Below are 13,579 nucleotides of genomic sequence, written 5' to 3' on the forward strand. Positions count from 1 at the left end.
ATGTGCAAAAAAAAATAGCAAGGGCAGGTTTGGCTGTATTATTTCATTTTGTTCTAAAATATAGTGCGCTCTCTCTCTCTCTCTCTCTCTCTCTCTCTCTCTCTCTCTCTCTCTCTCTCTCTCTCTCTCTCTCTCTCTCTCTCTCTCTCTCTCTCTCTCTCTCTCTCTCTCTCTCTCTCTCTCTCTCTCTCTCTCTCTCTCTCTCTCTCTCTCTCTCTCTCTCTCTCTCTCTCTCTCTCAAAAAATCTAAACATTTTTGCTTGCATGGCTATTTGGGGCAAACATTTGGGTTGGACATACACTTTCCCATCCTAAAGTCACGCTGACGCAACAGCGGAAATCTGGCTTTTCCGACCTACACATTGCATTTATCAGACCGATAAAGTCAAATAAAACAAATAAATCATTTTCAAAACAATGTTCCATACCGATATTAGCTCTATAACATAGATAAGACAGAAAAATAACAAAACATTTGTTGAGTTAAATTTAGCACAAAATTAAGACATTTTTATTGCCTTAATTTGCAATTATCAGATTTAAGACTTTTTCAAGTTTTTAAGACTTAGGGGGAACCCTGACCAACCGTTTTAAGCGGAGAGCTACTTCTTGTTACTGATTTCATACATTTCCAAAATGACAACTTATTATGTTCACGTTGTTACTATGTTATTACCAGGTTGTACTTGTTATAAGAGAAGTTAACCAGTTAATCACCATGTCAATTAGAAATTAAGTTTATTTGAAAATCGCAATGACTTATCACTATTTAGCTATTTTCACAACCTGTCTGCAGGCCCCTCAGATGTTCTTAGGGCGACCTGGTGCCAGCGGGTGAGACGTTGGAGACCCCTGGTTAAGACTGATGTTTGCAATTTATCGGTCGTTCCAAACTAATTAGTATGAGTGTATGGGTGTTGTTTGCTTGTTAATCTATTTTACAACTTTCTCGAACAAACCTGAAAATGTTTTTTTTTTTTCCATCATTTAATTTATATTAACATTGTTCATTGCTGGCAGCTAGTGCATCTTTGATTTAAAAAACACAGTTCTTGTTAACTAAAAAAAACTGTTCAGAATGATCTTTTATTGAAAATACAGTTCTCCCTCGGTTATCGCGGTTAATGTGGACCTAGACCACCCGCGAAAACTAAAAATCTGCGAAGTAGCGGCGCCCCTTCAAAAATGCTTAAAAAGGTATACAGGTGGGCGGGGGGATTTTGTAAGGTTTATTGTTCTGTATTCTTTATTAATTATCCATTATCAGTCAAATCATAATACGCTACAAAGCCAAAGGGCCGAGACACTTGCTCTCAGCCAAGAGGCCGAGTCAAGGTCCTAGCCACAGAGCCATGCAGCGATAAGTGTGAATGCACCGGTCCCGGAGGTACTGCAATACCGGGCCGATGCATGGAGTGGACAGAGCAAACTCTTATTCCATCTCCGGATTGCAAAAATCAAACTACTGACACAGTCCAAAACCCAAAATGCAACTGCAGCGATCAGTGATAGTCCACAATTGTAACTTCATAGATAGTACACAAATTCCCGACACAGTTTGAATCCCACAGCCAGCGGATTGAACGTAAAATGATACCGGTGGTTATCAGTTGATGCAGACCTGCAAAGTCCGGCTACCCGTTGAAAGTAATCCAAGGAAAAAATAAGTGAACATTTCCAAAGGTAAGGGTGGGAAAAATATATATCCACCTTTGTCTGCCGTGTCCACAAGCACTCACCTTTACCAGTTCCCACTTCCCATTATTCCCCGCGTCTGTTACCCCCCCTTCTTTTTAATTGGTCAGTGCAAGACTTGGCAAAATAAGTGTCCAAAATAAATACAAATAAATACATTACAAAAACATACAGTTGCAAATACATATCTTACATGGTTACACATATTTACAAAGAAAGATGGTACACTGAGAGAGTTTTCAAAGCTTTAAGAATAATAATATAACTTTCATTCCAAACCGTGCCTGTGAAAGGTACCACCACGCTACTCCGAACACGCTCGCAGCGCTCTTAGCGTAGATGTCAAAAAAATCCATACCGTATTTATGAGATTCACGGTAAACCTTCCTCGTATTTCTCCTCATAATTGACGTCATCAAGGGCGTCTTCCTCGCATTTGAAACGAACCTCTGTCTTCTGTGATACGGACAATTCAATCATAGTCCAAGAGGATGCAGTTTACCTCGGCGCACAATGCCACCGGTGTAAAATTTTACTCTTTGTACTCGAGTGCCGCTGGTGGTCGTTAGAAAAATTACTTAAATAAGCCGCTTCACTGAATAAGCCGCAGGGCTAAACATTTGGGAAAAGAGTAGAGGCTTATAGAATTTACGGTAACCGCTTTCAACCACATGCAGCCATCGCAGCTTATTTCGCTTGTTAACACTACCGGTTACATATTGAAAATAAACAGTGAAAATGTGATATTTGATGTGTTTGTGAAGCGTTTTGGGAAGCAGTTAAAAAATGGTCTGTGTTCATTTTAATGAAAGTGAAAGAGCTACCTTCTGACAATAACAACATACTTCAGCTAGCGGCATCGAATACACGAAACCACACACAATAAGCCATGTTTAGGTCGTACAAACAACCGCTCGCTTTTGGTACAATAAACTTGAGATGAAATGTGACATAAGAGAATATACTTACGTCGCCGAGTTCCTTCATGATAAACAGCGCCACATAAGAAGGGGGTGAGGTGGGTGGAGTCGAAGGGGGGTGAGCGAAGCGGTACCTCACCATGACTAAGCATTGTGACAGGGCCTCCCCTCCCTTTTACAATAAAAGTGTCCACACAGTGTCCTCAGTTGACATAAGCTCGCGCTTGCGCAAGTCAATAAATGCTTTTATTGACAAGGTATATTTTTTAGACCCGCAAAAGTGGAACCGCGAACTAGCGCAATTCCACTGTAATAGTGTTTTCATCTGTTACATGCTTTTTGCTCAGTTGGTCACCAAATTCTTCATGAATGAACTCTAAGACCAGATACAGAAGTTATTTTTCTTCTTTTTCTAATACTTAAATCTTCATTAATGAGTGTACAGTACTTTATTTCCCATATGTTAGGAGTTTCTTGTCAAATTTTAAATTTTTTTCCAAAATATTTTCTCAACCACAATTATTAGTCAAAACTGTCTCACCTGCATACTCGCTATTGTTGATTTCCTCCTCAAAGATGTCACTGAAACCTTCTCCGGAGTTTAAAAGTTCCAAACGTCCGTCAATGAACTAAGAATGGAAAACAAACCAAAAAAATAACAACATGAAGTCAAATTCAAATATATTTGTTAAGCACGTTTAATGCATAAAGATAAAAAAAATAAGCAGCGGTCCACCCGCACAAACACATAAAAATAGAATTTTAAAAAAGAATTGCAAAGCCCAGAAATCCGATGTGAGGAAAAGGACCTAAAGGGCGCTCATTTGCACTGAGAAAGATGGCAGCCTATGGCCACATGAACCTGTCATGATTACCGATGTGAATCACCTGTGCCCGCTCCTTTGGCGCCAACTGCCTCGGACTCTGAATGGCTCCCGTCCCTATTTAAACCCACACCTATCCGTCCCCTTTTGTCAGTCCGTCTGCAAACCTCAGTTAACACTAGGAAGCCTTTTTTGACCCTGACTCCCACCTGTTTTTTCTCCCGTCTGTCCCCCGGCTTTGACCCGTTTTGATTCTGACCGCGTCTGCTCTGCCGTCCCGACTTACAACCCATTTTGATCCCAACCACGTCTGCTCTCCTGTCCGGCTTACGACCCGTTTCTGACCCCGCCCACGTTTTTTGCTCTCTGCCCGTCAGCTGCACGCATCAGCCCCGCCCCGTGCGAATTCTCCTACTGCCGTGCCGTCCCACACCCTGCCCGTCCCGTTCACGAACTCGCCCGCCAACAGAACGACGGAGCCGCATGTGGGCGCTCCGGTGAAAATTTGTGGCGATCCCCGCTCAGGTGCGCGCGTTTATTGTCAACTGCCGACTCATTTTTGAACTGCAACCTTGAAACTTCGCGTCAGAGGCGGCCAAGGTGGCATTTACTATCAACTGTCAACTATCTGTCAGGGAGGGCTCGACACTGGGGAACGGTGGAATTTGAAAGAGGGTCGTCAGCTTGTTCCTCTTTTGATCTTCTGGCTCAGGAGCTGCTCAAAGTGTTTGACACAGGATCCTCTTTGGCCGACGCGTCGAGGTCCTTGATGAGTATACGCTAGGGAAAGCGCATGATCGCCGATTACTCGAACAAATTCGGACGTTAGCTAGTCAGAGTACCTGGAACTCAGAGGCGTTAGTGGACGCCTACCTCCACAGCCTAGCAGACTGCATAAGGATGAATTAGTGTCCCACTCTCCGCCAACCAGTCTCGACGAAACTATCGGATCGGATTGATCGTCGGATCCAGGGGCGACGCCGTGAGAGAGGTCAGTGGGGCCATCTATTTTCCTGCTTGCCCGAAGGGATTGGCACCACTTCGGATTACCAGCAACCGTCCACGGTCTTACTAGACCCACCGGAGGCTATGGAAGTTGATCGCGCGTCGGTGTCCGGAGAGGAGCACCAGCGGCGACTCTCCAACGGCCTCTGCCTGTACTGTGGCGGGCAAGGATACCGGGTATCATCCTGCCCGGCAAAAGGGGGAGCTCACCGGACAGTTGGAGTCGTCCTGGACACACGTTACGGAGCAGGTAAAGAGGAGACTGTCCGGGAACCATCTCGACCTGCTCCTCTTGGGTCATCCTTGGCTGGTTCAGCACAACCCTCACTTCAACTGGCAGAAGGGGGTGGTTCTGGAGTGGAGGGCTGAATGCCACCAGACCTGCCTACACACAGCCTCTCATCCCGTCCACTCCGGGCCTGTTTTTCTGTCCGTTACACCGCCATCGCTCGCTACAGAGGATGTTCTTTTATCCCTCATATTTTCCATTCGACTCCTTTCGCAACAACTATAACATCCACAACATCCCGAGGGATATAAAGAGACCACCGAATCTCCCTGGGTGATCTGCCTGCCGACAACGAGGGAGCAAAAGAAAAAGGTTGCCAGTCGGGCCTGGGCTAAGAAGGCGACCACACAGACCAGCGCTCCCAAGCATGTTCCTAACCAACGCCAGATCCATCGTCCACAAAATGAGTGAATTTGAGCTGCGGATCGCCACCAACAGCGTCCGAAATTGGAGTATTTTTGTCATCACGGAGTCTTGGCTTTCCCGACACCGCAGTCCAACTAGCAGGACACACGCTTCACCGGCACGAACGAGACGGAGACTCAGGTAAAAACAGGGGTTGGGGACTATGCACTACAATAACAGTCGAATCATTGACACACACTGCTCACTCGATATAGGGTTTCTAGCAGTATCGTGTAGAGCCTTCTATCTACCGAAAGAGCTAACTGTGGTCATTGTGCTTGCTGTTTATGTTCCACCGGATGCTAATGTTATCATAGCGCTAAATCTCCTGCCCGCCGCTAAAAATAAACAGCTGCTTGCACACCCCAACGGAGCTTTTATCGTCGCCGGCGACTTTAATCGGGCATGTTTAAGGACTGTACTTCCCTAATCCATTCAATACGTGGACTGAGCAATTAGGGAAAAAAACACTGGACCGTGTGTACAGTAAGATCAAACATCTAGTTGGATCCGCCCATCTCTGTCTGTTCCCCCCCCCCCCCCCCTCCGGAGGAAAACAAAGCCTATACAACAAGGACAGTACAAACATCTTCTTTGTTCCTTTATCTCTTTGTTTGCCTTACATCCTCACTGTAAAATGTGGTCCTGGAGTGCCACGTCCAATTTCGTTGTCACAATATATCCTATGTTGTAACAATGACAATAAAGGTCTATTCTATTCTATTCCATCCGCATACGTGTTCGGATCACAAACTGAGTACGAGAGCAACTTGCTTCCCACGCCTAGTGAACGCCGGATCGTGGACACAGCCCTTCCTCTTTCCTTTACTAAAACTTGTGAGAAACGTAACGCAATTAGGTCCTGTTTCCGTTCTGGTCCTGACACACTCAGAGGCCCAATCCCCAGATTGATAGACAGCTGCTGCCGAGGGAACACCCACATTCTTTTTTCTTTGTTGCAAACGGCTCTATTCCAGGACGCAAGCGCTCTGAATAACACCACTTTGACGTCTAGAAACATTTATAACATCCTATTAGAAGACAAATCAGTAGATATATTTGCAAACATTATTCATACATTACGTAACAAAAACCAAAAAAAGAGGGCTTCACGGTACTTAATTCAATATTTACGTCACACAAAATTGCAAATTTTTCAGCCACAAATTGAGTCCTCAAATTATACATCCAGAATTGAATAGCCGTGGAAGTTATCTATCAAAAACGCGACACTACTCATCACCTATGAAGAGCGTCAATGTCAGGTCACTTAGTTTGCCTTTAATTCTCAATGGATGATAAAAAGGGAATGCAATTTGTCCAATACCCTGGAAACCAGAATATTGAATGAATGAATAAAAACTTTATTTGAACATCAAAATAAAAAAAGAACAAAAACAATAACTCAACAACAAAATAACGTTACATAATATGTTCGAAAAATGCTTATATTACCTAGCCCTTAATCTTCCCCACCAAATATACCAATGATATAACAACAAATGTAATGATAGTAATAATAACAGTTTTGATATAAGAATAGCAACAATAACACAAAGTTAACTAGACGCACTTCCCTATCTCCAGCACTACTCATACCCAACCCTCCTCATCTCTGTATTCCGCCAGGAATGTTCCTTTGTATCTAAACCTGAACAAGTGAATAGTTGGACACCGTTTGATCTCGTCGTGCAATTCGTTCCAAAGCTTGACTCCACACACAGACACACACATACATACATACATTTCCTGGTGGTTCTCACCTTTGGATTATGGAAATTCACAACAGCCCCTTAAATTATAATTTCCCTCTTTCCGAATGAATAATTTATCAATGTTTTCTGGCACTATGTTTTTGTGGACCTTAAATAGCAGTAGTGCAATGAAAGTTTTTACTAAATCATCTAATTTTAATCATTTGGACTGCAGGAATAAAATATTAGTATGATCTCGATATCCTACCCTGTGTGTGGTTCTAATTGCACGTTTTTGGAGGATAAATTGGACTTCTGCACAATATGTTAAGTATGGCAAAACTAGATAACAATAAAATAAATACAATGCATTATAGTTTAAAATGAATTTGGTTTTATTAATTATTGAAATGCTTCTGGATACTAGTTTGTATGTGTCTAAAGTGTGTTTTCCAGCTTAACTTATTGTCTTATGACCCCTAAAAACTTAATTTCTGATACAGCGTCCATTGCACCATGTATTTTTACTTCTAAATCTTGATTTGCCTTGCGATTATCAAAGAATAATACTTTGGTTTTATTTAAATTTAAAGATAATTTATTTATATCCATCCATACCTTTAGGTTAATTAGTTCACGATTAATACAGGTTACCAAATCAATATAGTTATCATTTGAATAGAAAATGTTGGTGTCGTCTGCAAATATTACTATTTTCAATAGTTTTGAAACATTAAAAATATCGTTAATATATAAATTAAATAACTTTGGACCCAAGATAGAACCCTGCGGTACTCCACAACAGATGTCCAAGTATTCAGATGACAACTCTCCCATTTTTACATATTGCTTCCTCCCTGTCAAATAACTTTGAATCCATTGCAAAGCCACGCCCCTGATGCCATATCTTTCCAGTTTTTTTAATAGTATATAATGGTTAATGGTATCAAATGCTTATTTTAAGTCAATGAATACCCCGACTGTGTATCTCTTTTTTTCTATGCTATGGGTGATTTTTTTCTACTGCATCAATAATAGCCATTGTTGCTGATCTGTTTGCTCTAAAACCATATTGACTTTCATTAATCAATTAATGTTTATCTAGAATTGTTGTAGTCTATTATTGTAAAGTTTCTCTAAAATTTTAGAGAACTGAGGAAGCAGAGATACCGGTCTATAGTTTGTAAAAATGTGCTTGTTTCCATTTTTGTATATTGGTATAACTTTTGCTATTTTCATTTGATTTGGAAATTTGTCTGTAGGAAATGATAGATTACCATAAATTCCGGACTATAGAGCACACCTGATTATAAGCCGCACCCACCTCATTTTAAGAGGAAAACCGATTTTGTACTTACACAAGCCGCACCTGTATATAAGCCGCATGCGCCCACATTAAAAAATGTAACACAAACACAAAATTAACCCAGACCCGACTTTAAGTACCGTGATTGTAACTGATAATCCTTCATTTTAAGTACACAGTCCAAAAATCACAGCCGGCTAAATGAACGGAAAATTATACCGGTACTTAAGGTTTGATGCGGACCGGCAGAGTCCTGGTCCCGTTGTAAGTAATTCAAAGAAAAAAGTGTATATTTCCAAAGGTAAGGGTGGGAAAAATATATATCCACTATTGTCCGCCGTGTCCACAAATACTCAGATACAAATACAGAATAAGTGTCCAAAACAAATACAAATAAATACATTACAAAAATATACAGTTGCAAATACAACATGGTTACACATATTTACAAAGAAAGACTGTACACCGAGAGAGTTTTCAAAGCTTTAATAATAATAATAATATAACTTTCATCCAGGCAGTTAATGGTAGCAACACGCTAGAAACACAATCGCAACACAGTAAACGGGTCTGTTAAAAAAACATACCGTACTTATAAAAATCACGGTAAACCGTCCTCATCTTCCTCCTTAGAACTGAAGCCAACAATGTTGTCTTCCTCAGTGTCGCAAAGAAACTTTGTCATATAGACGTCGTCCCACGCTCCCATCCACTCCTGATTCTGTGCCCTCCTCTTTGTCACGCAGCAGACCGGCTTTTCCGAACGCGTTTGTGATGGTGGATTTTTTGATGCTGCCCCACGCTGTCAGGATCCACTGGCAGACTTGCGAAAAAGTTGCCTTTCGCATGCGGCCAGCTTTAGTGAAAGATTTCTCGCCGCTAGTCAAGCCAAGAAGTTGCAGTCTTCCTCTGCGCATGTATTCCACCGGTCTAAATCTTACCTTTGTACTCGAGCGCCGCTAGCGGCCGTTAGAAAAATTACATAAATTGGCCGCATCACTGAATAAGCCGCAGGGTTGAAAGTTTGCGGAAAAAGTAGCGGCTTATAGTCCGGAATTTACGGTGCATATGTAGGTCAATGGTTTCACAATGCTATTTAGAATTTGCTTAACTAGTACCATATCAATGCCAAAACAATCCATAGACGTTTTGTTTTTACAGTTGTTAACCACGTCTAAGATTTCTGATTCCATAACTTCATATAAAAACTTGGAGTTCATTGTTATCAGTGACTCAATTTGCTTACTACTGCACTCTGGGATATTTGCAGTGTCTCATGTGGAGGAGTAACCCACTACTGAAACAGCAGCACATTGAGCACAGGAACTATTCAAGAGAGATAGCAATACGAAGGACAAAAAGGACATTAAAAAAAAAATGAATCAAAGCAGACAAATTATCCTTATTTGTACTGATCTTATAATAATGGCATTGTCTATCACTGACAGTGGAATCTGAGTCAGCCCCTCAAAGCTTAGCAAATTGTGTTCCTATGCGGACCCTGGCAAGTCCTCAGTCCCTGTGGACTCCCTAAACTGTCCACCTACAGGAGTTTCACAAAATTCTAATTCTAATTCTGCTCTTGTTACCATGGGGGTACCTGCGGCCTCATTTTACAAGTGCTAAGAAAATTACCGTAACCCCGCAACCGCAAGAGGAAATTCAAACTGTTGACTGAAGAAAGGAGGACGGGCTTTGCGGGGATAAAAAAAAAACACTCAAATTGAATCAAAGTGGTTCTCCAAAACACCAACAAGATAGCAGCAACTTCCCACAATCGTATCTCACAGGCATCCAGGTAATGCAACGGACTAATCATAGAAAGGAAAAGACAGACGGGGCATAATAAGTAATGCATTTTGTGAAGCATTTTTTGTTACCAATAACGAATATAAAAAATGAATGATTGAAAATTAGTTTAGTTTAAATTGTCAAAGGGGCAATGAATTTCCGTACTGATGAGGTCATGTATGATGCCAGTCTCCGTCTTCAGGAATTCCTTCACCACCTACCACACAGGCTCACTAAACACCTGGTGATGGTGAAAATAGGGGACAATCTAAAGTGAAGAAAATAAGTATTTGAACACCCAGCTATTTTGCTATTTCTCCCAATTAGAAATCATGGAAGGCTTTGATATTTTCATCATTGTTGCATGTCCACTGTGAGAGCAGTAAACTACCGTAAAATCCGGACTATAAGCCGCTACTTTTTCCCCAAATGTTCGGCCCTGCGGCCAATTTATGTAATTTTTCTAACGGCCACCAGCGGCACTCGAGTACAAAAGGTAAGATTTAGACCGGTGGAATTGTGCGCCGAGGTAGACTGCATCTGCATTCTGTTAGTTTACGTTCGAATTGTCCGTATGACAAAGGTTTGTTCCGATTATGAGAAAAACGCCCTTGATGGCGACAGTTATAAGGAGAAAGCTGAAGACAGTTTAATGTGAATTTCGCAATTGCGGTACGGCTTTTTTTAACAGCTGCGCTTAATGCGTTGCGAGCATGTTAGGAGTAGCGTGGTGGTACCTTTCACAGGCACAGTTTGGGATAAAGGTTTTATAATTATTATTAAAGCTTTGAAAACTCTCTCGGTGTACCGTCAAATACTTATTTTCTTCACTGTATGGCCAACTTAGAGAGCAAGGCTCAAAATGTATATGTTTATAAAAGTTCATATTTCCAGTTTATGTTGTCTTATGTTGACATATTTAGATCCAGTCTCTAATTCATTATAATCCCGTGTTTTTGTAAAAAGGGCCAAAACACGATTGCTGAAAATAACGAAAAAGTTCCATGTGGCTTGTTTGATACTTGGTCATTAAAGGGTTTTAAAGGTATTCCTAAACAGATTATTTGCGCACAGAACGTGTAGAGTCCCTCCCCTAAAGTATTCAGATATGTTGCAAAATATTCCATGCCAACCCCATTTCAGAACCCTAAATTCAGTTTAATAACCTAATAAGGAGCCTAAAATTTTGTTTCTAACTCTAGCTCAAATCTTATTTTGGAACCATGAAATACGTTTGAAACTCTTATTTGAAGCCCAAAGCCTAGCACCTAACACCTAAGAGACATGGCACAAATTTCAAGCATCTACAAGAGTTTCACCTAAAATTCAAGCACTTTTAAAACCTGGGAAAAATAACATCAAAATTCTAGTATTTTCAAATATTTCACCTGTATGCAATGTTCCCTCTAAGCTGCGTGTGTGCACAATTGCGCACTACCCAAAGCTTTTTCCGCGCACAAGAAAATCTAGCCAGCTCACAAAAATGAGGGCTCGAAATTGTTAATTAAAAAGCGAATTAAGTTACAGTGCATGAAGGTAAAAATACACGGGTTCCCCTGACGCTGTGTTCTAAATGTGGTATTTTGAAGTCAAAGTCGAAGTAGAACGAAATTGAGTAAAGTCAGTAGAGTTTTTCGAGAACCGGCTTCTTCGGCTCGGCTCACTAAAAAAAAAAACCATCTCTTTCGGGTAGCCAAACGGCTCTTCAGGTTGTTTTTGCCTCTTTAATCCCTACACAACCAAATATTTTGTAAAATTATGCACAAAATGACTAAAAGGAAGGGGGGAAATAGAACAAATTAGAAAAAAAAAATAATAATGAAAAAGTAGTGAATAGCTGAGAAAAAAAAACAAACAAAGGGAGCGAAAAAGAGAAAAAAAAGAGCAGGAAAGTTTCAGAAAAAAAGCGAGAAGAAAAGAAATAAGCAAATAAAGGGGAAAAGGTAATAGAGAACACAAAAGCAAGAAAAAAGTAACAGGAAAAAATAAACACAATGAGATTTTATAAAAAAGGAATTTAAAAAAAGGAGAAAAAACAGGGAAAAAAGAAGAGAGACTAAAAGAGAAAAAAAGAGAAATATATATAGAGATAGACTGATAGAAAATGAAAAATGCAATGTCGAAGCGAAGCCACCAGAGAACAGTGTTGGCTTCATTTTCAAGCAAACATATTAAGGAAACATGGCAATAATTTCAAGCATATACAAGCAATTTACTCGAAATTCAAGCACGTTTTAAACCTCTAAAATATCACATTAAAATTCAAAATTTTCAAGGATTTCAAGTACCTATACAGACCCTGAAAATATTTCGACTGCGGTCTATTTTATGAGAACTGCAATCAGCTTTTAGAAACTTGTTGCAGGCTATTAAGTTGAAATTTACAATTTGTCAAAGCCCTGCGCACACCTGATGCCACCGCGTGGGGAATTTGAAGTCTTTAGCTGCAGAATGCCAACAGCGACGTGCCACAAACCTCTGTAAGTACTGACGTTAGCTCTTGGAAGTGGATGACGGGAGCCAGCTACCCACTCATCAAGATCATGTTCCCTTTTTGTGATTCAGGGATTCTGAGCTGTTGACTTTAAATTTGTTGGGTATAAAAAAGGTTAAAATTGTGTTGTATTTTTTTTTTCCTTGTAGATTTATAAATATTTTGATTATGTTTGCAGTGTTTTTCTATGTTACCGTTTGAGTGTTAATTTTGCTTTATTTCCCCCCTTTTAAGTGATTCATAATAATACATAAAAATTGATATTATCCGGATTAAACGACAAAAACAATCTGAAAAGCCGTTCGTGAGCCAAAGCAAAAAACGAAATTCCTATCTCTTCAACAGACCATTCGCGTCTCCGGACAAAGATGTGTCTCATATTCAGGGCGCATGCGTGAAGTCGCGGTCTTCCTCGCTATCCCACACACTTGAAGAATTTGGCAACCAAATTATAAAAATAATTAAAAATTATAAAACACGTTTTATTCTCTGCGCCACTGTTGCCGCGCCCTTTTCCTCCAAAAAGTGCCCCCGCATACCTGTCGCCAGAAGCAAAACAACGATCGCCAGTGGCGTCACGTGCTGCTGGTGCTCGGTGTGAGGGAGGCTTAAGAAAAAAAAATCAATATAAAATGATGATTAAAAGGCACTCTATTACCTGCTTGAAAAGTTGGAGGTGGATGGCATTCTGAAGGAAGTCTCTCATGGCACTCACACGATGGTTTACAAAAGTTTCCTCATTAAATGTTATGGGTTCACCCTAACAAAGCACAAATATACATTAAATGTTTAAACAATGTTAAACATAGCATAGATATAATTTCTAAAACTGTAAGTTTAAACTACTGAACCAGTTAGTGACAATTGATAGTTATATAATATAAGAGGGAAGACAACATTTAATTTGTTTTTAACATAAACCAATAAATATGAGCATATAATATTTAAGAAATTTGGTTCACTTAATTTGATGCAGCCTTACATCTTTCTCTCTCCTTAAAACTTCCAGCAGAAACAAATTGAACTGTCATCTTGCTTCAAAGATCGCCCACTTAACCAACTACATACTAAAAACAGACTGTTGTTTAAATCGTCACTTGAAATGGAAGTGGGGTGTCCCAGTAAACTAAACGTTATTTTTGTGGGGGGGCCACTT

The 13,579-nt window shown here is 40.4% G+C and overlaps 1 protein-coding gene and 1 pseudogene across 2 annotated transcripts in view; both read right to left on the reverse strand.

Annotated features, from left to right (window-relative positions):
* LOC148351194 (DENN domain-containing protein 1A-like) overlaps positions 1 to 13,579 on the reverse strand; it is a 118,448-nt gene that overhangs the window by 34,361 nt on the left and 70,508 nt on the right. For both annotated transcript variants that reach the window (XM_088356121.1, XM_088356120.1), the window contains exons 14-15: positions 13,082 to 13,183; positions 3,157 to 3,244 (exon numbers count right to left, since the gene is read on the reverse strand). In XM_088356121.1, coding sequence (XP_088212247.1) covers positions 3,157 to 3,244; positions 13,082 to 13,183 — 190 coding nt within the window. The remainder of the gene's footprint in view (positions 1 to 3,156; positions 3,245 to 13,081; positions 13,184 to 13,579) is intronic.
* LOC148351195 (U2 spliceosomal RNA) lies at positions 1,366 to 1,503 on the reverse strand (annotated as a pseudogene).

Source organism: Urocampus carinirostris, chromosome 16 (genome assembly GCF_059441175.1).
Source record: "Urocampus carinirostris isolate Australia breed hairy pipefish chromosome 16, RoL_Ucar_1.0, whole genome shotgun sequence".
Classification (NCBI taxonomy): Eukaryota; Metazoa; Chordata; class Actinopteri; order Syngnathiformes; family Syngnathidae; genus Urocampus; species Urocampus carinirostris.